At 44.5% G+C, this 27,410-nt stretch overlaps 1 protein-coding gene across 1 annotated transcript; it reads left to right on the plus strand.

Annotated features, from left to right (window-relative positions):
- The first annotated feature begins 4,390 nt into the window (after positions 1 to 4,390).
- PROM2 (prominin 2) lies at positions 4,391 to 27,066 on the plus strand. The gene is made up of 19 exons (XM_015811355.1): positions 4,391 to 4,727; positions 9,251 to 9,300; positions 10,260 to 10,462; positions 12,014 to 12,134; positions 13,400 to 13,463; positions 13,710 to 13,799; positions 15,408 to 15,607; positions 15,815 to 15,889; positions 15,987 to 16,050; positions 17,251 to 17,410; positions 18,239 to 18,391; positions 18,610 to 18,733; positions 18,904 to 18,995; positions 20,486 to 20,570; positions 22,482 to 22,562; positions 24,646 to 24,714; positions 25,189 to 25,278; positions 25,811 to 25,917; positions 26,696 to 27,066. The coding sequence occupies exons 1-19, from the start codon at positions 4,499 to 4,501 to the stop codon at positions 26,757 to 26,759; spliced, it is 2,121 nt and encodes a 706-aa protein (XP_015666841.1). The 5' UTR covers positions 4,391 to 4,498; the 3' UTR covers positions 26,760 to 27,066.
- The last annotated feature ends 344 nt before the right edge of the window (positions 27,067 to 27,410 follow it).

The following is a 27,410-nucleotide window of genomic DNA, read 5'->3' on the forward strand; positions in this document are numbered from 1 at the left end:
ATACGGCATACTCCATTTAATCCTCCAGGGAAAGATTGAAGGCAAACGAGGTCCAGGCAGAAGAAGAACATCGTGGCTTCAAAATCTAAGGGATGGTTTGGACAAAACTCAGGAGCACTTTTTCATGCAGCTGCTGATAAAAACAGGATCGCCAACATGATCGCCAACGTCTGAAGATAGCAATTGGTTTCCTTCAGAATAATTACAAAAAGCTCCCACATATATTTTAATCTGAAATTGTTATGGTTTGTGTATTTGTGTTTACAGGCTACTACAGTAAGTTTCACCAAATCATTGTAACGTTTCCTTCACCGTCGCTGCTTCTAAGGGTGAAGACACTTCATAAAAGTCAACTTTCACTTAAAAGCTGGTTCGCTTAAAGACTGAGTTGCTGGTCCCATTTGTGATCGCTAAACGAGGACAGCCAGGCTGAAACATCCTCATCTATTCATCTGTCTGTTCTGGAGAGAGTGTAGGGTGGCGTTGGTACCAACCAAGATTTGGAGTAGCTATTTGAGCCCTAGCACTTTCCATTTTTATTTCAGAAAACTTACACAATTACCTTTCCAAATGCCATCTTAGTAAGATGGTTTCATAAAAAGCATAAAACGTTTTACCTGACTAAACAATGCAAGTGGCTGATTTTGTGTCCAGGTGGGAACAGAGCTATCGGATCTTCTGCAAAGATCCACCTAGGCTCTCCTCACAAACTCTGAGGCTATTGGGAATACGGGACGAGCTGCGCTACTGGTTCCCTTGGACCACAACATGTGCAGGTTCCTTTAACCTTTCCGGCTTTTCCATCTCAAAAGGTGAGGTGCAGTGGATGTACTGCTCAAAAGACATTCTACTCAGTCCTCATCTCTGTATCTGTCGCGCTGGCTTCTTAAGGACAGAGCTCGGTTGGGGCTTTGGGTAGGTAGCTTGTCAGTTTTAGTTGAGTTACCTAAGGGATGCACCTGTTCAGGTGACACATTCATGTGAGGACACCAATGGGCAGTCCTTCCCCTCTCCAGGCTGTGAACTGGCAGCAAGGAGCCTTTGCAGACTTTGTAGATGAAGCTTAACAGTGAGGACCCCCTGACTGGTGTGGTGTACTATGATCCCCACTCAAATGTGTCCTCTGATCAGATTCAACTTCACCAAGAGGCCTTTAACCATGCCTGTCTGCTTGATTAGCTATCTCTTGTTTGCCATAATCGCCATTTTGTAGCAGGTACTTGCTGCACACTTCCAAAGGGGTGCCAGGTGTGGTTTGACCATCGTCCCTACACAATCTGCTTCACTGAGACTTTGCAGGGATAGTTGATCTTTGGCCTTCGCCAGTCCACACAGAATCAACCGGAGCCTTGCTAGTCCCCCTTCCTAGTCTTTGCACAGGTAGGATTTAAATGGCAGTGTGAGCCAACTGCACCTTATCCTCACATTTTTGTTTTCAAGTTGCTGATATTTGTAATTTGTGCATAACATTTGGAAGGGGCCAATTGTCCCATACTCCACCACAGGAAGAAACCCACAATTTGTTCAGGATTTACAATGATCTGATTGGTCAATAATGTTCATTTATATCATAAAAGTTAAGTTAATGTTAAATATAATAGGCAGCAGTTATCCTAATATTTTAGATTTCCCTACAAAGAGATGTCTGTAGGAGAAAATGTCAGCATCCTGAGATGTGGGGAGTGATGTCCATGGGCTCTTCTCATTCTTAAACCTGCATGTTTTCCATTGTAGGAAAGTTACATTTCTAATGTTTGCAGTCACAGAGTATTGAATGTGAAAGATTAGACACTAAGGGAGAGAAGTAATTAAGCCAAACAGGGACATGAAGAATATTTCTGTTTCTCTGCTCCTGTAACTTCATGATCTCTAAACTCATTCTCAAATTCCTGAATTTGCAATTCCTCTGAAGTGAGAGGAAATGCCTCAGAGGATGAGTGTGAGGGGTCCTTGGTGGATGACTGTTGCTAATGTAATAATGTGCACCTAATTTATTATGCAATTAAAATATCTTGACTGGTATGAGTCCTCATTATTTCAAGAAGGGCCAAAAAACTAACTCTGGATCTTGTGCTTGAGTGGAAAAAAAAATGAAACTTTGATTGTGGGCTTTACCAATTAGATAGATTTGATGTTATAGAAATGGCTAGTTTATATTATTTTGTAAAAGTAAAAAAATTGAGGTTTGAAGTTGATACTCTATTGCACCAAAAGAAGTTGGAAGTCAACGTCTCCCCCCTTTTTTTCTTCCTTATATCACTTCTCTACTCCCTTTTCCCTTTCCCATCTTTTCCGCTATTTACTTTGCATTTTGATTGTATTGTAAACTATAAACTAATAAAACTTTGTAAACCCGAAAAGGAGAGACACTATACAGTCACTTGTTTGAAATGGTATAGGCCAAGGCTTGAGCAGGGGGTTGGACTAGAAGACCTCAAAGGTCCTTCCAGCTCTATTCTAAATTTGAATTTGACTTTAATATCCAGAATTTAAATGGGCTACACACATACAGGTGTTCAAGAAAATCCCAATTGCCACATGCTGATGCTAATGAATTTGAAAAAGAAATGCATTTATTTGCATTTTTGTTTATGAATTATAATTTCATACACAGACCTTTGTCACATCTTTCTTTTCTTTTAACATTTGGAAACTCTAGATTCTATCTTAGTATAAGTGTCCTGTTGTAGATAAGTTAAAAGTTCTTATTAATTCTTATTATATTCTTAGAAATTGGAGTGACAATGCTGTCATCTTTACTGGTTTTTATCCATTTTTGCTTTGAATGGAATATCAGTTCTTAAAGTACTGAACTGATAAATAATTTTGTTTATATCTGTTCCAGTTCAGTATTACTTATAAGAAAATGGTGGTGTGTTTTTGTTCCTTTTTCTACCAATATCTTATATGATGTTTACATCATATAAATTCTCAATATATTCCTTTTTCTTTCTTTTCAGTCATAGAATAACATCTTTAAAAAAATTAAAAGGAGCTATATATATTTTTAGGGGGTGGAAAACTATTACTGATAATAAACCACCATGTCCTATATTATACTCCTTCCTTCCTTCCTTCCTTCCTTCCTTCCTTCCTTCCTTCCTTCCTTCCTTCCTTCCTTCCTTCCTTCCTTCCTTCCTTCCTTCCTTCCACTCTCTGTAATAGCTGCTTTCAGCCATTAGAGGAGGCCAAAGATTAGGAAACAATGGAAATAAATAGCAATTTCTTTTAAGCTTGGTTCCTAAAATGGACTGGATGAGGAAGATCTCATTGATTCTCTTCTCTTGCCACAAAAATAGCAGAGCAATGAAGCAGAAACACAACTAACCGTTTCCAACGTTTCATCAAAACACAGTGAGGAATCCTTGAAGAACAACTCTTTTAAAGAAAATATTGGCAAATGGGGCTGTTTGCAACTGGGCTAGCTAGATTGCAACAGCCCTTTGTGGAGGAGATGATTGGCAGATTTCAAAGTTTTGTCAACTCACCAAAAACTCATCAAAAAATGAGGTAGGCAGTGATGAGAAAAAAAGAAAAACTCAACAATCAGGAGATGCAAGAAACATACCCACGGACAGGCATAAAGGTCTTAAATGCTTATATACAAATGCTCACAGCTTGGGGAACCAACAGGGTGAACTAGAAGCAAAAGTACACGAGGGAGGGTATGACATAGTTGGCATAACAGAAACCTGGTGGGATGAAACCCATGACTGGAATGTACTGATGGATGGATACAAATTGTTCACAAGAAATAGATCTGGCACCCCCCCCCTTTTTTCACATCTCTTTCCTCCGTGGCCCCAGCACCGCTGGGTATGACGTGAGAGATGCGAGCCGGCTCAGATCATCTCTACCACCACAGGCCCAAACCCATGTCTGGATGCCTCTCCTTTCTCCGTCTGACCAGCCTCTTTTCTTTTCCAACCCAGTCAGCTGCTGCTGTCTTCACAAAAACCCACCACACATGGGGACTCCCCCCCACAGAATAAAGCGCAGCAAAGGGGCAGAGACACAAATTGGGGATAAGCCCTTGAAGGGCTCCTGGAGGGAAAAACTCAGCTTCACGCTTTTCTCCCTTCCACCCAGTGCAGTGGCCCCACCCTGGCTCCATCCCACGAGCTGGAAAGCAACACGAAGGGCCTTGTCATCAGGAGGCATCAAACCTGTCCGGCCGGTTTTTGTGTCTTCCAACCCCCCCCACACACACACCTTCCCCACACTTGTTTGGAAGTGGAAGTGGTTCGGCAGGAGGTAGACTTGCTCAGCGGAAGGTGGAGAAGCACCCATCCGAAGTGGTCCTAAGTGCTCTTCTTCTTGCTGTCTTCTCCTGGGCAAGCTGGAAGAAGATCTACGGGGCTAGAAAAGGTGGTTCCCCCGGTTGGCAGGAAGGAAGAAAAGGCCTTGCTGTCCCCAGGGTCCTCTACTTTGCTAGAGTATCTGGGGACAAGGCCCACTTGTGAAACAAAGCTAGTCTTGGACCCTGCTGGAGTCTGGAATGGGACATGTGGTCCTCGTCCTCCTGGCCCTTGCCTTTGCCCACCGAGATTCGGTCCACTCCCAGCAATGCTCTGCAGGAGGAAACTCTCTCTTGGTCCTCCAGTTTGCCAATGTGGGTGCTGATCAGCACATTCCTGCTCAACACCAAACTCCAGGACCTCTGGGTCCCCTCTATCACCTTGTCCACAATTACCTGGATGTGGTCCAACAGAACCCTTTCCCCACAGGTAAGTCATTGTTCTTGTTGACAAGTTTGGTGTGAGTGCTCTGAATTGGGGTGCGGGGGAGGAAGTGAACATGGCCGTGTGCTCTCAGGAGCAGTTTAATGAGCAGAATGGGGTCAGTGAAACTTTTCATGGCAGGAGATAAGCATTTGCCACCTACTAGAACTTGGGGATTGCAGATCTGAAAGGCAGAAGATCACTGCTCCTTCTCTGCTGGGGAGGTGACGGGGGCTGGAGTGCCGAGAAGAGCAACCAAAGTGATCAGGGCTCTGCGGACTAAATCTTACGATGAGTACTTAAGGGAACTGGGTATGTCCAGCCTATCAAAGAGAAGGACTAAGGGTGACTTGATGGCTGTCTTCCAGTACTTGAGGGGCTGCCACAGAGAAGCACCTGAGGGCAGGAGAAGAAGCAGTGGGTGGAAGCTCATTAAAGAGACATCCAACCTGGAACTAAGGAGAAATTTCCTGGCAGAAATTGTGGGTGCTTCACCACTGGATGTTTTCACGAAGAGATTGGACAGCAGTTTGTCTGGAATGGTATAGGGCAGGGGTAGGCAACCTTGGCTCTTTTATGACTCGTGGACTTCAACTCCCAGAATTCCTGAGGCAGCATAGCTGGCTCAGGAATTCTGGGAGTTGAAGTCCACGAGTCATAAAAGAGCCAAGGTTGCCTACCCCTGGTATAGGGTCTCCTGCCTTAGGTGGTGGTGGTGGTGTTGGACTAGAAGACCTCCAAAGTCCCTTCCATGATTCTAAGAATGTATCTACAAAGCTTTTGAGAAGCAATTTATGTGGACACCTTCTCGATCAATTCCAGTTTGTTAGCCAGTTCCTCCCATACCTTAGAGAAGAGCATTCTAGACCTATCCCTTCTCCAACTGGTTTTTACATTGCATTATCTTCCTAACTTATAATTTACCAACTAAGCCACGTATTCCTGAGTTCATCTGTTGTGCTGAGCTAAAATCTTATACATCATATTAAGGCTGGGTGCAATGTGTGAATTCAACCTGAGAATTCTTTATCAGGGTTGTTTCCAAGATTTCCCTCCAAACCTCCAAAGTGATATTTGTAGTCCCTCAAAATGCAAGCATACTGTAGACTTCATTAGGGGATTTTTTCCCCTAGGAATCAGTGGGAAGACTTTAACGCATTTAAATGTAGTTAAATTTCCTTCGGTCCTACTTCCTAGTGCTTATTAACCAACATTCACTTCTTGGTTTTGAGACAGGACAGAGTTATGTGTGCAATTATATTCAAGTATATATTACAAATTAATATTGAAAGTACAGCATTTAATGATATATATTTTTTGTCATACGTAAGCTAGCAGCTTCTAATGATAGACTTGGCAGGATAGAAACATGTTACTTAATGAAACATTTCAGAATATTTAAAAATAATAGTATGTTCCCAAACAATTTGGGAAATATGTTACACTTGCACATCTAAATGTTTTGCAACATTTTGTTATGAGGACAGAGCATAAGTTGTTAAATAATTCAGTTTGATATTTTTTTTGAAGAATTGCGGGAAAGAAAAGTTGTACCTGTATTGTACATTTATATCCGTATTATACAAAAGCAAATTAGCTAATTATTGTATTTCATTCTCTTTCAATATACCCAACAATATGGGACTGAGGACCATGAAAATGGATAGCTTGGGAGCACCACCATAATAAATGATCTAAGGTATTCATTTAACAGGGGTTTTCACTGGCTTTTCAGGATAAAATAAAACCCAGCAAAACATACTTTTAAATGCAAATAATTGGCATATGAAAGCAATGAAATGGGCATGGGTAATCTTTAGAAACTAGAAGGTGTGCCAATCACCACAATGATGCCACATTGAGGGGGTCAAGATTTTTGGGCTCTTTCTAAAGCAATGCTGGTCTCCCACCCCAAGTTCCCAGGGGTGCTCCTATGGTACCCCCCCTCTGCCACATGACTTCTGGAAGACTTCCTACAGCCGGAGGAGACCCCAGAAGTGAACTGACCCTGGGATGAGCTAAAGGCAGTCCCTGCTCTCCCTCCAGGAGGCAAACAGCATTGCCTCCACAAAAGAAAGACCCCTGGAGGTGAAGGAGAGCAACCTATGAGTAAGGTCTCAGTTGGAGGGACCTCTGAAGTCCTCAAAGACGGTAATCTGATGAGCGGGAGAGGACGGGAGAGTACCCGGCTGCTCAGATTGCCTAGCTGTGATAAGTATCTTAGGTCATTAACTCTGGCAATAATTGCCTTCCGCCACTCCGTCTGATCCTGCTCATTACCTTATTGCAGCCTTACTTAAGAGTAGAACTTGCACAAGGGCTCCACGGAGGCTGGGGAGAAGCCCAGTACCCTCCATTGCCTCTTCCACTCACAATTACAAGAGAAGAGGGGTCTCTCTTTGCTTTTAAAATAGTCTTGTCCCAAAAGAAGGAGCCATCAAGTTTGCTCTTGGGGACCCCTAGGAGACTGCCCTCGCCTTCCTCCCACCAAGCTAATCCTTGGCTCCCCTCCCAAACAGGAAACGGGGGAGGAAACATTCACACCGAGATTCTGGGTCAAGTGTGCCTTAATGAAGGGATGGGGAACTGTACCATAGTACATTCATTGTGATGCACATAAAAACGGGAGGGCTTCAGCTGCAGAGTGCAGATGTCACATTGGCTTGTTGTTCACCTCTCTGTCTATTGTGGGTGCTTTGCTGATTGTTGTTGGGGGAGGACAATGTCATCTCCTACCCCTGTCCAGAGAACCTGAGATGTAATCTCAACAGGTGCAGCAGATCTGCAGAGAGGGGGCTTGTGCGCAAACATAAAAATGGGCAGGGCTTGTATTTCACGGTGTGGTCACCATCTTGACCTTGTTTGACCCCCCCCTCTCTCCAGACACAAGCAGAGACTCTACCATTCAGTGGGACCTTAGTCAGGCCCAAAGGCACGGAAATGAACCTCTAGGATCCTTCGCCACATGGAAGCTTTCTATTTCATTGGATTTCTTTTCTTGTTTGAAAAGTTACTCGAAAAGAGAGCCAAATAAGCACCGAAGGAGATCTCCAGAGGCATGTTGGGACTGGTGGCTCACCCTTCCCTGTTCGTTCTTTTCTTTCTGCAAATATTTAATGCCATCTCTGATGCTGAATAGAGAGCAATTTCTGCACTAGGAGGCAGAGTTACATTCCGACTTTTGCGGCTCCTGGACGCTTTTGTGATCACGGGGCCTCCTTTCCTAAAAACAATAGCATTAAAAGTTATATTTGGTAGGATTTTCAATGCAGTGTTTGTATTTTGCAAAGACAAGGGAAGAGAGAATAGGACAATAAACAGCAGATTATATGTATTATGCTGCAACAGTGATCAGTTGTGGCCGATTCCTTATGATTCCTGTTACATGTCTTCAAAGTTACTACATTTTAGAATGTAGGCTGCATTTTATAGATTACAAATAAGATCACGTGTTGGATGTTCAGATTTTGTATATTTCCTGCCTTTTTCCTTTAATAAAAAGGCATGGTAATAAAATAAAGACTTTTCAAAAGGCATGGAAATAAATATTTTGTAAAAGGCAAGGAAATAAAGATTCCTTAAATCTACAGTATATACTACTAAAACTCTGTTTGAGTCTGTTTGATTCAGCGATTGGTAAAATTGGCAGGGTAGAGGGTAACCATGATTAAAACAAGGTACTCAAATGGGCTACCTTGTGTTTAGAATTATAGAATGCTACAGTTGGAAGGGACCTTGGAGGTCCTCTAGTCCAACCCCCTGTTCTTATACAATCCCAGGCAACTGTTTGTCTAGTCTGTTTTTGAAAATCTTCAGTTATGGAGCACCCACAACTCCAGGAGGCAAGCTGTTCCGTTGATTAATTGCTCTGCCAGAAAATTCCTCCTTAGTTCTAGGTTGGAAGTCTCTTCAATGATCTTCCACCATTAGTTTTTGTTCTGCCCTGAGGTGCTTTGGAGAATAGGTTGACGCCTCCTCTCTATGGCAGCCCCTTAAATACTGGATGTCTTTCTCTTCGATTGGCTAGAGTAGACATACAGACCACCCTCAACCATTCATCATATGATTTAGCCTCCAGAGCTCTTATCTTCTTTGTTTCTCTTCATTGTGCACTTTCTAGGGTCTCATGATCTTTTTTGGATCGTGGCGATTAGAAAATAAAAAAGATCCTGAGACCCCAGAAAGTGCACAATGAAGAGAAACAAAGAAGATAAGAGCTCTGGAGGTTAAATCATATGATGAAACTTAAGAAGGGACCCAGCTCCTGGCTGTCGGAATCATGGAATCCTAGGGCTGCAAGGGACCCTAAGAGGTCTTCTAGTCAAACCACCTGCTCAAGGCAGGAGTTCTTATACCATCCCATCAAAATCTTTGTCCAGTCTTTTCTTGAAGATCTCCATTGAAGGAACACCCACAACTCTGGGAGAGAAGCTGTTTCATCGGTTAATTGTTCTCACTGTCAGGAAATTTCTCCATAGTTCTTTAATATGTCTGCAAAAAAATAAAAATAAAATTGTTTTATTCCACAGAGCTGTTGAAGGATGTCCTGAATGAGCCACCCACTGCTACAACTTCTGAGGTGAAAAAGTGAGCTGTTTCTTCAGGGGTCTGTGTTGGCTGTCACAACTCAGCATCTACAACAATCCTCCCTCATCTCTCAAAGTGCTGGGTTGCAATTCCCAAAATCCTTGGACAGATGTTTAGAAATTCTGCAAGATAAATGCTCGGCACACCTGGGAATCTCCCTATTTGACCAAGAATTTTATTTGTAGAAAATGTCTTGTTAGGAAATATATGAATGGGAAATATCTGACAGTATTGATATTTGGTAAGGATTTAGCATTCGTAATGGGTGCGACAGCAAAAGATTTTGAGGAAAAAGGAATGATTTTTTTTAGATTTTTAGATTTATATTTATTAGATTTTTTTATACAAGATGATGAACATACCTAATATTTCTTTCTCCTTCTCTTTTTCCCAACTAACAACCTTGTGAGTTGGGTTGAGCTAAGACTGAGAGCTGACCTAAAGTCATCCAGCTGACTTTCAGGCCTAAGGCAGGACTAGAACTCACAGTCTCCTGGTGATTGGCCCAAAGTCACCCAGCTGGCTTTCACGCCCAAAGTGGGACTTGAACTCATGGTCGCCCAGTTTTCAATCTTAACTACTTAACTTAACTACTACGCCAAACTGGCGATTACATTTAAATTATATAAAGAGATCTTCTGATCATAGTGGTGACTTTAGCCAGGGCTGCTTTTGTTCCTTGGAAGGAGTCATCAGAGGAGGTCTCAGTCTCCTGGTTCCTTGGGCACCAAGGCCTAGAATCAACCCTCAATTCCATTTAATTCTATTTAACACGTTAACAAAATGCAAAGCATCCGTGCCTCTTTTTTCTCTACTCAACCCCTTCATGATGGACCGTTTGCAGTTAACAAAAGATGGGATGTGATTTTAGATTCACAGTATCAAATGGGGAGATGAGCAAGATAAATCATTCTCTGAAGATTATTTGTTTTCATTTTTCTTGCTCCTCAGATCCTTCGATACCAGGCAGGCTATGTTGTTTGTGTTGCAATTGCAATTCTCTACTTTGTGATGGTGCCCCTGATCGGACTGAGCCTTTGCTGCTTCCAGAAAAACCGGCACTGCGGTGGACGGATCAAGGCCTATCGCCGCTCTCTGCTCTGCCAGCGGAATCTTCTCATGATCTGCCTGCTCCTCACCACCCTCCTCATCCTGTGAGTGAGGGGCTGAGCCAGATCCGTGATGGCGTTTTGTTGTCCCCAAACAGATGCGGGGGCCGGGAAGGACAGGAAGGTGAACCAGCACATGAATCCGACAGAGATGCTGAAGCTGTAAATTCAACGCTAAGAAGTGCTGTTCTGAATGCAGCAGAGCCGATCAAAATAGCCATCATGGTCTCAAACCTGGCAACTTCAAGACATGTGGACTTCAGCTCCAAGAATTCCTTAGCCAGCATAAGTAACTCATGCCGGCAAACATACCTAATACTTCTTTTTCTTCCTATTTTCCCCTCCCAATTTTATTTCTATTTTCCTGCCTAGAATAGTCCCACATTGAGATAAATTTAGCAAATAAATAAACGACAAATAAACAACAAATCTGTGGGCTGAGAGAGAGTAACCGATCCAGGCAATTTTCACGCCTAAGGCAGGACTAAAACTCACTGTCTCCGGCTTTCTAGGCCAGCATCTCAATCTTATACCGAAGTTGTAGTCCACATGTCTAAAAGTCATCAAATTTGAGAAACCAGATCTGAGAGGGATCCAAAGGGCAGTGGTTAGAATGCAGTATTGCAGGCCGACTGCCAGCAGTTTGATTCTGATTGGCTCAAGGTTGACTCAGCCTTCCATCCTTCTGAGGTCGGTAAGATGAGGACCCAGATTGTTGGGGGCCATAGGCTGACTCTGTAAGCAGCTTAGAGAGGGCTGTAAAGCACTGTGAAGCCGTATATAACTCTAAGTGTTATTGCTATTGCTATCTAGGTGCCCTTAGAGGATAACCACTTAAGTATGAGCCAGCAATGTGTTGTACCTGCCAACAAAGCCAACGCAGTCCCAGGCCGCACCAACAGAGAGATAGAAACAAGATCATGTGAAGTGTTAATCTTGATAGTTAGGCCACATTTGGAATACTCCAAGGTCCCTTCCAGCCCTAGAATGCTTTGATTCTAAGCAATGGTGGATGTATTCAACCTAGTCATGGTCACAGGATCCCAACTTAGACTTATAGCTCCAGAGTCCTTAAGCTTCAACTTGGCGGACTATCAGTTCTCACTCTTTGCAACTTTGCTTGATGGCAACCTCTGTCTTTAGGGGCTGCAGGTGAGAGACTGGAGCTACAGAGTTTCAAAGACTAAACAGGGTTTGGTCTGATCTGAATCGAAGCTCAGATTTTCCTTTTTTGGAACTTTCAGGTGTAGGTGTTATGGCCTTTTGAAGATCAAGAGTGCCATGTAAGCACGGGTCTATCATCTGCTTAAGAAACCAAGATGGTTTAAAAATACCCCCTACCCCAAAAGCAAAATATGTACATATGTTAAAAATACAGAATGGATAATGATGCCAATTCAGCACCCCTGTCCTGGACCATCTCTGATAGATGGCCAACCAGCCTCTGCTTATAGACCTCTGACTCTGGGTCTGTGGTTTAATGGCTGCACCAGTTTCCAGGCAAGAGAATTTAGAGGAGATCTAGTCTTGATTTTCTTCTCCTAAGTAAAACCGGTCCTCTATTTCCTGCAATGTCTATGTGCCATTTTCCACCAGGGGGTGCGTTATCTGTGCTTTTGCTGCCAACCAGAAGGTAAAAGAGGAAGTGGATCCTGGTGCCCGAGACACACTCAACACCCTGAGGACATTGAGGAACCATCTGAATGGGATTCCTCGAGTGAGTTGACTCTGAACAACCCAGAGGAGCAATCGGTTCAAAGACATAGCACATCGAGTTGGTGGCTTTTTTCATCACATAAAAAACCCGGCAGAGCTTTGACAGCCACCGCAAATTTGATGGCCCCGCGTTTCTGATATCTCTGAGAAAACCCATTTTTAGATCATTCTAAGTTTGGGGATCCAGAAGGGAAGCTTGTTTGTGCCACAGAGCTTCAGTGCTGTGTTTGAGCATCTCCCTCGGCACTTATTCCCAGCGTCACACGGTCACCATGGCAACGCCTTCGCTTGGCCATGTTTTCCAGGCTGCAAACCCCTGGCAGCTGCAAAGCAGGGCGGGGGGGGGGTCACAACTGAGCCTCATTATGCCGACAGCCCTTTCAATTTCTGCTGAAAGAGTTTTGTTGCACAAAGGGAGGCTTTGAGAGGGGGAGAATGGGGGGGGAGGAGGGGGACCAGGAGCTACCCCCCCTTCTCTTCCTCAAAGTCAGGATAGGCTGCCTCTGGGGGAGGAAACGGGGTCAACCTCACAGGCCCTGGAGCCCCCCCTTCTACCTCCCAGTTCCCCATCTGGGGGGGCAAGGCTGCAGAAGGGGGGGGCGTGTTTTTCAACCTTGGCAACTTCAAGATGTGTGGAGTTCAACTCCCAGAACTCTCTAGCCAGTACAGGTAGTCCTTGATTTACGACCACAATTGAGCCCAAAACTTCAGTTGTTAAGTGAGACCTTTGTTAAGTGAATTTTGCCCCATTTTACAACCTTTCTTGCCATAGTTCCTCACTGAATCACGACAGGTATTAAGTGAATCTGGCTGCCCCATGGACTTTGCTTGCCAGACGGTTGAAAAAGATGATCGCGTGACCCCAGGATCACTGCAACCGTCATAAATAGGAGCCAATTGCCAAACGTCTGAATTCTGATCACGTGACCATGCAGAGGCTGCAACGGTCGTAAGTCCAAAAAATGGCCATAAGTCACTTTCTTCATTTTCAATGGTCACTAAATGAATTGTTGCAAGTTGAGGACTACCTGTATGTTTTTGAGACCACGATCCAAAATTAGCTAACAGCCTTGCTGTAGGTTAAATATCCAAGTCTGAAATCTTTACACAAATCTCCCAGTTTGGGGGAACATCAGGCCAAGTTGTGTTTTACAAAAGGCCAAAACAAAAAGCCCCAATGTTGAGTCACCGGGCCTGGGGCCGATCCCAGCCCTTCTGCCTTTCCTTTGGCTGCTGACAATTGGTTTTCCTCTCCTTCTGCCACAGGGACTTCGGCTGACGGTGGAACAGTTCAGAGTCCCCCAAAGGCAAATTCTCAGTGACCTGAACAGTAAGTCCCCTCCTCTTCTGCTGCAGATCCTCCGTGAGAGATTTTGCACCAATTCAGCCTTTGTGCTTCTAGGTCAGTTGCATAAATGATTCAAAACGATGCTCATTATGTAGTGCCTAATTCAGTAGCTGCATGATATAATTGGAGATGAGTTAGGGGTACGCAGCTCCTGTCCCAAAGGGGAGACAGTGGGAGATGCATTTTCTCCCCTGGGGATTTCACCGGAGGTGGTATTGTGCCTTGCAGATATTAGCTGGAACATCGGCAGCACCATCCACTTTCTGCTCAAGGAAATGGTGTATTCTGCTCTGGCTGCCATTAAGGGCAGAGTACAAGGTAAGAAAGTCTTTCCTTCTGCTTTTGGCTTTTTCTTCTTTCTTTTTCTTAAGGCAACCCAGTCTTCGGTGATAACTATAATGGGCAGAAGAAATAACCTTGAGGAACAAGAAAGAGAATCACAGCAGTAGATAAGAGAAACCGGAGTCCTGGATAGAAATGTAATTTGAGAAAGTAACTCAGAGTTTACTCCCCCTTGTTCTCACAAATAAGAAGTGAGATAATTATATTAATAATAATAATTCATAGAAGTGGAATGAATCTTCATGATTTCTAGCCTGGTCTCTCCTGGAGGGCTGATGGCAACTTAGGTTAGTGCAATGCCTCTTACTGGAATGGGATGAGCAGGTCCTTAGTGTGGAACTCTGGGAGTTGTAGTTCGACATACCTGGTGAGCATCAGACCAGGGAAAGCCGGTCTGGGTTGGCCATACCAGCGTTCACTCACGGCAGCTCTTTCATCTACCCTACTTGATAGGGACACATCCCAATTTGCATGGTCAACAGTGGAATATTTTCAGAAAAGACAATTAAAGGGCTGGAGCAACTTCTAATGGGAAAACATTGCAACATCTCGGATGCCTCTTGGGGTGAAGGTGGATAAAAGGAGACATCATATAGGGGCAGAGAGCGCTTTCTGTTCTGTCTCATTTGCAACCTGGGGGCATTCATTAAAACTCTAAAGAGAGATTCCAGACAGATAAATGAAAGGACAGCTCGGAGTTAAGCTAGGGAGTTTGCTACCCTCAGATGTGACGATAGCCTGGGGTGACCTCGGCAGTAGCTATTAGTCTGGATCAGGGCTGCATATTACCTACTAAATCAAAGGGCCGTGCAAGGACTGCCAGCTGTCAGGAGGGCAGGATTTCGCCTTTCACCTGCTGTTCCGCGCGTGTCAGGTTCTTTTAAGGCATTCTCTTGTGTGCCCTGGGCCAGAGAGATCCAAAAGGGAGTAAAAATGTCAAAGTGGCAGCTGTAGCCATGCTCTTAAAGCTCAGCCCTTTGTGAGGTCCTTTGATGTAGACAGCGTGAGCAGCGCCACTGTTTCTCCATGGATTTCGTAAACCTTGTTGTATGATGGCCATAGTTCCAGCTCATGGTAGCAAATTCCACAGTGAGCTATAAACAGCAGAGCTTTTAGAAGGAAAAACTCGTGCAGGCAGTCCTTGGTTTACAACCATTCATTTACTGGCTGTTCAACATTACAATGGCACTGACAAAAAGGGACTTATGACCGTTTTCAAATGACCGTTGCAGCATCCCCGTGGTCACGTGATCAAAATTCAGATGCTTGGCAACTGGCTACTATTTATGATGGTCGCCGTGTCCCAGGGTCTTGTGATGACCTTTTGCGACCTCCTGACAAGCAGTGTCAATGGGGAAGCCAGATTTAATTAACAAGCATGTTACTAATTTAACGACTTCAATGATTCACTTTACAACTGTGGCCAGAAAGGGCGTAAAATGGGGCAAAACTCGCTTAAGAACTGCCTTGCTTAGAACATTTGGGCTCAGTTGTGGTTGTGGTTAGTTTGCTAGCGTGGAATGTATTACGGCTTTGCCCAAAAACATCAGGGCCTCCCATCTATGGATGACCTTCCTCTTTAAGACCTAGAGAGCTCCTTGCGCCACTTGCACGCGATCCACAGGACTGTCCAGGCCCTGATCCGGGACCAGGAGGAGCTGGCGTCGGCGCTGAAGGATCAGAAGCAAAGTCTCACTTCTCTCCTGGAAGAGCCGCACTGCACGTACTGCGTGGGGGCCCTCAGCAGAGCTCAAAATTTGAAGCTGGGGGTTGACTTCCAAAAGGTAAGCCAATCCAGATCCTGACTGCACCCGAATGGAAATGGTGCATCAATCCAAAATCTGCCTTGGAAAAATTAGCCGGTTAGGAAACATGCTTCTGATATGAAATGGACCTTGTTGTACTGTACAACAAGGTATAGATCGGTTGGCATAAAGATTAATCCCTTGGATTCCAGGGATTCATCTTTTACAAATCATTTCTTTCTTCAGGTGCCTTCTGTTGAAAAAGTTTTGAAAAATTTGCATGGGCTGCCTCGGACCAATTTCTCTGAAATGATTCACAAAGTAAGTGAAGAAGGATTCTTGAAGGGATCTCCCTTTTAGCAAAACGCATATTTGTCTCCAGTTTCATTGTTAAAAAATATTGTTTTTATGTTTCTAGGCCTATAGCAGTTTCAATGCAATTCCACAGTTTACGGTAATGAAAATGGATAAAGTTGTTCAAGGTAAGTGACGTTTTTCCAGGAAAACATGACCTGGATTCACACAATGGCATCCGGAGGATATCAAAAAAAGTCAAGTTGGTGGCCAGGAACACACAATTTGAATTATTCTTATAACTATTTGTTAAATTTTGCTTCCTACCTTGCCTTCAGGCTACTCTAGGTGGCTTACAATAATAAAAAGGAAGAAAATGAAAGGAGTGTAAACAGAATAGAAATAAATAATAAAACAATAAAATAAACAAAAAGGAACACAATGAGAATAATGCTTCAGTATGAATCCCCTCCCTTTTCTGCCGTACATTGCACCGCATGTAAAAAAGGCAGGGTTGTTTTTTGTAGTTGTGTTTGTTCACCTGATATTTCTAATGTGAACAGAGGCAGCCAGGGAATCCTCATTTAGCACCCACAACTGGGACCAGCAACTCGATTGTTAAGCGATCACGAACTAAAAGTGCAACTGTGCTTACGGTCTTCTTTTATTCTTTCCTTTGTTTTATAGACCTGCAAAGGTCATAAATGCAAAGATTGGTTGCAAAATTACTTTTTCATCACTGCCATAACTGTGAACAGTCACTAAACCAAGCAGTTGCTAAACGAGGATTACCTATACTGTTACATCAGATGGAGCATTAATTTTACTAGATTTTACTAATCCGGGTGAAACGTTAATATACTGTATATTGCTAGTCCATATGATATGTCATACGATAAATAAATAATTATAATGGAGCACCATTTGGGCCAGACAATTAGATTAAGAACCAGCATGGGACCAACATCTGATTTCTGTGCTGGAGCCCACACAAAGCCAGCATAGTGGGATAACCAGTGGACATCCCTATCCCAGTCCACCCTCAGCTACAGAAATCCGCCTAGTGACTTGGACCCAGGCTTAATTTTCCAGCCTAACAATCTCATGGGATTATGGTCCAGGATTTAAAACTGAAGGAATGGAGCGCTGCATGTGTTGCCTTCAGCTTCTGGAGGAAGGATTGGAGAAATATCTAGCTCCTAAGTAAATCAGATAGAAAGACTCAACAATGTTCCATCATAACTGTAAGAGTTTGGTGGATCCTCTGGCGATCATGATTTGACTGTCCAAATGATGTAAGATCTGCATTGGATATGTTTTGGCACGAGGACCATGAGGACACCTGCATGGTGGATGCCATTGATGGTAACCCTTTGCTTTCCTTGCAGAGCTGAAGAAGGACATTGAGAAAGCTGCCCAAAAGGTCCAGTTTGTTGCAGATGACTTCCCCATTTCTGATCACACCCGTCCCATGAATGATGCCTTGGCGAAGGCAGAGAATATTAGCCGCCCTTTCCTGAAGGAGGTGAAGCATTTTGAGAGATACAGGTAAAACAGAGAGGTGGGCAGAGCAGATACTTGGCAAATATCCATCAGGTAGCCCGCTAAGAAACCCCACACGCCTAACATTTGAGGGGACCGAGAACTCTAGTGAATGAAGCGGTAATATAATATGGGCAGAGCTACAGCGCACATTTGACCAGCCTGGACAAAGAACTTCCTTACAGAAATCATAATAAAGGTGGGATACAAATAAATAAATTATCGGACCAGGACTTTGGGCACTGCAAAAATGGGGTTGGAGGATCAAGCTGGTCATCCCTGACCTAGGAGAAGACCCAAGATTGAGAAAGTCACCGAGAGAACTTGTAGGAGGACCCACTGTTGATGCAGAGTTTGTACATGAAAACCTTTCATTGACTACAGCAGTTCCAAATACTTTTATATAGGCACAAATATTTTGGTTGATTTATTACGTGCCATCAAGTAGCTTTTGACTCCTAGCAACCCCATAGGCAGATTTTCTGTCCCTAACCTGACCTTTCAGGTCTTTCAGCATTGTACCAATTGCCAATATAACTGAGTACAAATGTTAGCTTTGGGTAGCCAGAAGGAGGAGGGCAGGTGAGTCAAAAGAGTGAAGTTGGTGGCTTCAATTGTGGGCCACAGATGCCATCTAGAATTGTTGGGGTTTTTTTTACACAAACACCATGGATGCCACGTCTGTAAAACACCCCTTGCACTTCTCCACCCTATTTAAACATTTCTAATTGAACTGAAATAGTATACCACATTTCTGGTGGATAAGTTAAGAACTGACTTAGAGCCTCAAGTTGTCTTCTTCTGATTCCCCACACCTTTTTTTGTCTTTGCCAGGTGGCTTGCAGGTATAATAGCATGCACAATTACCCTACTGATTGTCTTCTGTAATGTTCTGGGCCTTTCCTTTGGCACTTACGGATTGGTTGCGCGAGAGGATCCCAGCGACTACGAGATCCGGGCTGAAGCTGGGGCCAAATTTCTCATCACGTAAGAATTCTCAGATGTCATCTCTAGCAATAAAGGAGCAAAATAAGGAGGACAGAATGTGGCTATTTCTAGGTACCTGCATCTAAGCAGAGGCGTCAAGTGCTTCCCTGTGGTCAACCTGGCTTCCAGGTTCTTTGGAAGGAGCAGCAGTGTAGCTGGGAAAACAGGGTGGTGGCTTTTCTCCCCTCCCTGACACGTGTTTGTCCATCTGATTACAGAGGTGTCACCTTCAGCTTCCTCTTCGCCTGGATTCTGATTCTCTTGGTCGCTGGCACCTTTCTGATTGGGGGAAACATCCAAACGTTGGTGTGCAAACCTTGGGCCAGTCAAGAGATTTACAGAGTGAGTTCATTTGCAAAAAAACGAGCAAGTGTGCTTAGGGGTTGTTGATGAAAAGGCCTTATTTTAATGGAGCCTTGCTGTTGTTCATGTTGTTGATGTTGAGACTCTGGAAAGAGGGTAGAAAAGAACAACCAAGATGATTAGGGTGCACAATTATTTTTATTATTCAGTTCATCGACACTCCTGGCAACCTTCCGCCTTCCATGAATGTCTCTCAATACCTTGGCTTAAAGCAGAATCTCAACCTCACGTCTGCATATCAGTGAGTACCCCCTTTTCCAAGGGCATCCTTTTGCTAGAGAGTTGGACTGGCTGGCTCCCTCCAGGCCATCACCTCAAGAGGATGGCCAACATCTTGAGCCAGCCATAGGATTGCAGAGTGCACAAGAACAGAGTTGAAAGGAAACTTGGAGGTCTTCTAGTCCAATCCCTAGCAGGAAATCCTCTACCATTTCACCAAGTGGCTGTCCAGTCTCTTCTTAAAAGATTCCAGTGAAGGAGCACCCACAGCTTCTGGAGGCAAGCCATTGGTGAATTGTTCTCAGTGTTAAGAAATTTCTTCTTAGTTCTAGGTTGCCTCTCCCTTTGGTTTGTTTCCATCCATTGTTTCTCGTCCTGGTCTCGGGTGCTTTGGGGAATACGTTGACCCCTCTTCTCTGTGGCAGCCCCTCAAGTATTGGAAGACTGCTTTCAGGTCATCCCTACTCCTAGTACAAGATAGCCAAACAGGCGAAGGAGGACAAGGACAATTGGAAAGGAGGAGAAGGGAGGGAAAGAGGTAGTCCTCAACTTATGACCACAACTGAGCCCAAAATGTGTGTTGCTAAGTGAGAAATGTGTTAAGTGAATTTTGTGGTTTTTCTCGTCGCATTTGCTAAATGAGTCGCTGTGGTTGTTAAATTAGTAACAGCATCATTAAACGAGTCTGGCTTCCTCCTTGACTCTGCTTGTCAGACGGTCACAAAAGGAGATGACACAACCCCTGGACACCGCAACCGTCCTTTCACGCTAGTTGCTCAGCCTCCAAATGTAAATCACGTGACCGGGGGAATGCTGCAACAGCCATAAGTGTGAAAAACTATTGTAAGCCACTTTTTTCCAGTGCTGTTGTAACTTCAAACAGTCACTAAATCAGGGGTTCTCAACCTATGGGTCGCGACCCCATTTGGGGTCGATCGACCATTTCATGGGGGTCGCCAAGCAAGGCTGTCCGCCATTTTTTTCCCCTTTTCCGGCGGGTGCCTTACCTCCCTTGGGCTGGGCCAGCTGGTGGTCGGCCTCCTCCGTCTCTGCCGCTTGCCAGCTACGCCTCGGCCGGTGCAGGGGGCGGAACCACGCATGCACGGCACTCCCGGGCAGGGAAAGTCCTCGACTTACGACCGGTTGGGTAGTCCTCGACTTACGACCGGTTTAGTCCTCGACTTACGACCGGTTTAGTCCTCGACGTACGACCGGTTGGGGTCGCGGCATTAAAAAGGTTGAGAACCACTGCACTAAATGAACTGTTAGAAGCCGAGGGCTACCCGCATTACAATCTATTGTCCCAGCAATACTTGATTTTAAAGCTCTGCCTGCCCGATGGAGGTTCTTCTTCGCCCACTGTCTGGTAATCCTAACCTGGCGAAGCCCAACGTTAGGAAGGAGGGAGGCTGGCAGTTGTGAGTCAACCCTTATCTAGACATCTTGCATAAAGCAGGCAGTGGGAGATTGCGAGCTGGGGGTTGGCTTAAATCTCTTCCCGTCTCCTTTCAGGCAGTGCAAGAATGGTGCTAGCCTCTGGGAAGTTCTGCAACTGAAGGAGCAGTACAGCCTCAGCGAGCATCTCAGCGTTGCCAAGGTAACGAGCCTCTGGCGCATCCTTTTGCAAAGCCAGCCTCGATTCCCCTGGGAACCTTCAGGAGGATCCTGGGAGACCAAAGCTCACCATCAGACTCAGCCGTACTTCAGTCCTCGGCTTCCAGAGGATCTCAAGATCTTCCTATCAATATGGGAAGAAAACCACTGAATTCAGTCTCCTGGTTCAGGGGTAGTCAACCTTGGCTCTTTTATGACTCGTGGACTTCAACTCCCAGAATTCCTGAGCCAGCTGTGCTGGCTCAGGAATTCTGGGAGTTGAAGTCCACGAGTCATAAAAGAGCCAAGGTTGACTACCCCTGCAATACATTAAGTATGCTCCAGACTGGCAGGGCTGTTCCAGTAGCTTCTTCTGTTGAGTCGGCTGAAAATAGAATCAGAGAATCTGTTTTGCAATATCGGGTGGGATGGAACTTGAGTTTAGGCAACATCCCTCCTCGCAATATTTAAATATACTCAGTGGGGTGGGGGTGGGGGGTGGGGAGAGCATCAGCCTATCTACCTTTTTGGTAAACTCCAAAAGCTCACAACCGTATTTGTGGGGACTTTTGCACTCTTAAAGAATATTGGTCACATCTCCTTGGAGAATTCATTCCATCTTTACTATTGGAGAATTGCCGATGATTAATTTGCTCTCCCCAACAAAAAAAAAAAGGGGGGGGGATTTAAATAGAACCTTTTCCTGTTCTGTGCCCAGGCGTTCAGGATGAGTGAGGCTCGTGTTCTGAATCGTAGGCACACAACCACAGATTATGTGGAGGGTTGTACAGTCTTTTTCTTTATAAAATGCAAAGTTTAAAAAACTTTTGCCCCGAGATATAATTTTATGTGGCTGAAAGACTGTCTGGAAGATGCAGTTCTACCCTTTCAGAGTTGGCTTTTGAGGCAGAATTGTCCACAGAAGGGGGTCACAAAAGTCAGGATGGCAGCCACAACTGTGCAATCTAAGCCCTGCCCTTTTTCAATGGGCATAACAACAACAACAACAACAACAACAACAACAATAATAATAATAATATTGGAAGGGATCTTGGAGGTCATCTAGTCCAACCTCCTGCTTAAAATGGGATGGAGCCTTAATCCTTGATTGTGGTCACCATTTTGACTTTTTGGACCACTTTCCTAGAGACACTCCAGAGTGGGGAAGATAAGAGGCATCTATTCTCTTTATTATTTTTTTCCTCCCCAGAGAAAAAAATAAATTGAAAAAGCAGTAAAAACACAACCAGGGTGCTATTTCAAGCAAGAAAATGCATGGAAGGAAATGATTTAATAGCCCGTCTGATCATTTTCCAGCCACATTTTCGGCCTGTAGAAGCCTGAAGGCCAAGTGAGAATGGGGGGGGGGGGNTGCTGCATCCTTCTGCAGATAAATGATTGGGACCATGGCGTCAACTCGGGCAGTCATATTGATCAACACCAGCTCTTCCTCAGTGAGTTGAATTCCAATAAGGCCATGATTTTGAGAGATGGCCCAACATATCTGGAAGATTCCACCTCTGATAAATGAAGGCAAATATATGTGTTCAGGAAAATGTTGCAGGATCCAGTCTGGGTCAGTCAACAGCCCATCCCCAGGGAACTTCTCTCTCACCAGAATGTGAGAGAGATCCATGGAGAGAGAGAAGTCCCCAAGGATGGGCTCCAGCACAAGTCTGGAAGCTTGGAAGACAAAGCCTCTGCTCCCAGTGACTGACCCAGATTGGATCCCACCTCTGCCCCATCGTGCCCTCTTTCTCTAGAGGAAGCGTTGGAGGACGATCAACCAAAGGGTTCCTGGCAACTTTGCTTCTTATCTTTGCTGAGTTGAGTGTTGGAAAAGGTCTATTTGGTTTTTCTTGCCTAAATGTAGAACCTTACTTTTTTCACTAATGAATTTCATTTTTCTCCCCAGGCTCAATTCAACAATACCGAGTCCCAGATCACCTCTGTGGAGGCCATTCTCCCCTTACAGACCCAGAAGATCCTCAGACAGGTGAGCTAGAAGAAAGCAGGTAAAGTCAAACGGTTGTTCCCAAGAGTGTGGCTATTTGAGGAGTAATGGCACAGCTTCAGATGCCCCTCCCCCCGTTGCTCTTGAAATACTCTACTAGACTTGTCTTCCTCTATCATAATTCTGGAGGAGCCTTTCCCAAGCTGATGTCCTCCAGATATGCTAGGAGAGCAAATCCTATATATGCCAACACATCTGGAGGGCAGCAACTTGAAGGCATCTGCTTTACAGAATACACACATAGACATACATAAAACTGGACCATGCATCTGTAATTGCATCTGTTAATTGACATGGATTATGCAAGATGATTGGTACATTGAGAGGTGCATATTAATAATAAAACAGAGGAAAAGCCTGTTCATGAACAATTCTGGGCCACCCAGCGGCCCATCATGGCAAAGAAAATTATGGCTGAGCTAGGCATTATTTCTGATCCAACTTTGGGGTTCCTCTGTTGCCCTTCATCCCTTCCCACAAAACCCGTCCTCTGAAACAAGAAATTCAAGGAAGGTGGGGCTGGGAAGAACAAAGCAGGGTGGAGATGCGAAGGGAAGGAGGAAAGCNCCGACATTGCTTGGCCGACGGCACCCTGAGGAGGCCCGCTCTGTGGGAGCGTACCGGTCTATGGGAGGGAATCTGTGGCAGAAGGCGGTCTCGGAGGTAGCCAGGTCCGATGCCATGGATCGCTTTAAAGGTGGTAACTAACACCTTAAAGCGCACCTGGAAGACCACTGGTAACCAGTGCAGCTCGCGCAGCAGCGGTGTTACATGGGAGCGACGAGTCCCTCCCAACACCGCCCGCGCGGCCGCATTCTGGACCAGTTGGAGTCTCCGGGTGCTCCTCAAAGGGAGCCCCATGTAGAGAGCATTACAATAGTCCAGTCTAGAAGTCAGTCTAGAAGCAGAAATGGCAAAGAATCACAGAATCAAAGGGCTGGGAGGGACTTTGGAGGTCTTCTAGTCCAACCCCCTGCTTGAGCAGGAGACCCCGTACCATTCTGGACAAATGGTCATCCAATCTTTTCTTGAAGACCTCCAGCGATGGAACACCCACAACTCCGAGAAGCAAGCTGTTCCATTGATTAATCGTTCTCACGGCTTCCCCCAAATTCCTATAGTTTCCATCCTTCAACCATTTCATCTCCGTTAGTAAGAATTAATAGCTGTCCCTCTAGTTCCCACCTCCACCTTTTGTATGACAAAGTTGTCAGCTAGGCACCTCAGGAAACTGTTTGATCTCCCACTCGCTGCAGAGTTTAGTATTACTGATATGATTGCATTTTTCTTTGCCCAAACGCTAACAAAGTTACTGCTATGCTGGTCAAACAGTCGTGTAGCAAGCTATGAACTGAGGGCAGTCTAAAGGTAGACCTGCTGAGATCACATTATTTCAAAGTGTTCAAATTCATCTCTCTCACTCAACAATCCTGAACAGGGGAATTCTGGGAACTGAAGTCCATACATCTTAAAATTGCTGCAGTTGAGAAAGTGCTGCCTAAGAATTGTAATAAGGGTCTTCTATGACACATTTTTCTGCTTTGTATTGTTTTATTATTGTCTTTTTTTGTTTTTCTTTTCTTTTCTGGAAATAAAGTAAAAGTTTTACTGAAGAACTAAGGATCTTTCTTGAAGTCCATCAGCTACTCAGTAGAGGTTTCCTGTTGGAAAATTCAGGACGTTGCATGATCTGCCCACAGCGGTTCTAAATTCATGAATTGATTAAGTGGATCCTGATTAAAAGTTGGATCACCCAGAACTAAAATTGGCTTGCTGGATCTTGCTGCTTTTGTTGTCCAAACCTGGAACTGGGCACTGTAATCCTATAAAAGGAGACAGATGACCCAGATCTAAAATATGGCTATTCACAGAACCATAGATAATAGACTGCTGCTAGTTGGTCTATCTGTAGAAAAAAAAACATTTGCATATTTTTGTTGATGGAAATTGTCCTTGGTTTAGAAGACTTTTGATCAAGAGGGGGAGAAATTGCAGGAGAAAATGGGCTTCTCTGACAAATTCTTTTACAAACTCTGCTTTTAACTCAATTTTCCTTTTGCTTCAGGAGTTGGACTGCTTTGTAAGGAAAGAGTTGGGCTACATCTCCCAGTACCTGGACTGGATGAGGACCACGGTGAGGACTGGCTTCCCTTACAGTACTCAGATGCCCCTGGGTCAGCAGATCCTGATGTTGCTCAGAGTGATGGTGGCCTCTGGGTGGGCAGGCACAGTTGGCTGACGATGGCAGCGATTACACACAAGTTCCCATGTTGTTTGCTTGGACAAAGTATGGATGTGATTGGCCATTGTTTTCTTCTGAGAGGTTTCCCATCCAAAGCAATTTCCGAGTGTGTAGACTTCAAATCCCAGAATTGCACAGCCAGCATGGCTATGGATGAGAATTCCGGGGTTTGAAGCCCACACTCTTGGACGTTGCCAAAGTTCCTAAGTTGCTAAAGCGTTTGAGCCTTGCTGAAGAGGATCCAGCCTCCAATCGACGCTCCCTGTGGGGCCAAAGACCTGGATGGAACATTGTGGCTCCAGACTCTGAGCAAAGTCGATGTGCAAATCAGCAATTACAAAAAAATATTCCCTTGTTTTGTTCCAGTTGACTGAGGATGTTGCTTCCTGCCAGCCTTTTTCCATCGCTCTGGACAATGGCTGGGTGATCTTGTGCAATCGCATTGTGGATCCTTGGGTAAATCTTTCTGCCATCTAGCAAAACCCTTCCATCTTCTTTCCTGGCCCGTTTAGTGAGCCGAGGACTACCTTTATAGTATTCAGTTATTTAATCAATGAACATTTGAAAACTTTAACCTAATTCAGGGGTCTTCAAACTTGGCCCTTTTATGACTTGTGGACTTCAACTCCGAGAATTCCTCAGCCAGCAACTCCCAATTCTGGGAGTTGAAGTCCACAAATCATAAAAGGGCCAAGTTTGAAGACTCCTGACCTAATTCTATCTACTTTGTGCTTTATTTTCTCATTGTTTGACTCTTTCTTTCTTTCTTTTTCTTAAAAAAATGTTTAATCAAAACAGAGTTAAAGGGGATGGGTGGGTGAGACTTTGATAGTGTTGTTGTGGCCCCTATCTTGACTTTGGGGACCCCTGAAGTCCCCTTTGGAGGACACAGACTATATACCAGAGATAGAGGATTTTCCCTCAATGCCAGGGGAAAGAGACCCCCCCCCCTTATACTTTGTTGATGTATGCCTTTCCTTTCCTCCAGAATGCCTTTTGGTTCAGCTTGGGAGGGTGCGCCTTCTTCCTTCTTTGTGGCATGCTTTTCGCCCTCAAGATGATGAAGCATTTTCGACCAATTCGGCACAAATTAGTGTAAGTGGCATTACTGTAAAAGATGGCATGCAGATGGTTCTTCACATTATTGTTCTTGCTATGATTATGGTTTGTCTCACAGTCCAGACTGGATTTGGCATTTTATTCACCTATCGAATCCTTCCCAAGGACCTGGGAGAGGCAGATGTGGCGGTTTGATGGGGTTAAAGGTACAGTATTGTCGCAGGATGGAAGCTGTTCCGAGTAAAGATGCCTTTTGCAATTGACTGAGGGTGATTTTTGTCAATGCCAAGGGTGTTCAAGTGGTGCTCCAGTTCTTTGGGATTGCAATCAAGGCACCTATCACTATTGATACTTCCTTTGTTTTCTTTTATCACGGTTATTCTAATTCTATTTACAGGCCTTTGTATTTCGTGATTTTCTCCAGTTCTTTCCCTTCTATTCTGTTGTCTCCAGGTACTGCCACGTCCACTATCCAAACATTTTTTTTTGTCTTTCTTATCAGCAGTTGTTAAATCTGGAGTGTTAGGTGCCTGTCTGTTTGAATTCTAAAGACTGAGAGACTGTAGCATTTTTATTTTCTATTACTTTGTCTATTTTGTGGTCCCACCAGTTCTTGCACAGTCAAAAAAGCTAAGGGAACAGCCACAATGCTGCAACTGAAGCTTTGCTTACTTTTGATGGGCGTGATAACATCCATGTGCCATGCACGGTGGCACTGTTGCGGCTGCCATTTTGACTTTTTTGACCACAGCGGGCGGACAGCCCTGTTTCCTAAGAAAATAATAGAATTTGCTTTCTCTTCTGCTCTGTTTAGTTCTACTGGATCAGATGAAACGTTTCCCTTCCACATCCCACGAGTCACGTCTCTGCGACTGTAAGACCTCCATCCCCCGCCCCAGGATGACCACCTGCTGAGGGGGCCAAGGGTTGCTACTTGCAGGAGGTGCTCTTCGCTCCGTCTTCCCAAAAGCATCCTCCTCCCAGAACTGCAGAACTGAGGACAGGACTGTTTCCAGGAGAGCTTTGCCCGCCTCCAATTCCCAATGACCCTTGTTGAAATTGGATAACAAAAGTTTGTGGTTAACGATGCTCCAAACACATGTTGAGTCTGAAGTTGGAATGGCCCCAACATTTGTAAAAACCTGGCTATTGGGACTTAAATGCTACTCATCTCCCAGCGCCATTATGTTTGTTTTTTTTAAATTGATACAGGTAGTCCTTGACTTACAACCACAACTGAGCCCAAAATTTCTGTTTCTAAGCAAGATAGTTAAGTGAGTTTGCCCCATTTTACGTCCTTTCTTGCCACAATTGTTAAGTGACCCCTCACTTGCAGGAGAGTGAGTAAAGTTGTGGATGATGACCATTTTGATCCAGTTCCTCTTGGTTTGGATGCACTCCTGAGTAAATCCAGGTTTTATGTGGCAGGATTAGAATGATCAACAGGACAGGGGAGGCATCTCAAATGACTGAAAGCTCTTTCTGCACCTAGCAGGACTTTTCTTTTAAGGGGTGAAGTGTCCCCAAAG

Source organism: Protobothrops mucrosquamatus, unplaced genomic scaffold, assembly GCF_001527695.2.
Source record: "Protobothrops mucrosquamatus isolate PMUCROS unplaced genomic scaffold, P.Mucros_1.0 scaffold_50, whole genome shotgun sequence".
NCBI classification, from domain to species: Eukaryota; Metazoa; Chordata; class Lepidosauria; order Squamata; family Viperidae; genus Protobothrops; species Protobothrops mucrosquamatus.

Bases quoted from the DNA above. Each gene is read 5' to 3' on its own strand.
- PROM2 (XM_015811355.1), top strand. From the start codon at position 4,499: ATGGGACATGTGGTCCTCGTCCTCCTGGCCCTTGCCTTTGCCCACCGA. The intron at 12,135-13,399 runs GTGAGTTGACTC...CTTCTGCCACAG, and splicing joins ATCTGAATGGGATTCCTCGA to GGACTTCGGCTGACGGTGGA. The intron at 15,890-15,986 runs GTAAGTGAAGAA...TTATGTTTCTAG, and splicing joins TCTCTGAAATGATTCACAAA to GCCTATAGCAGTTTCAATGC.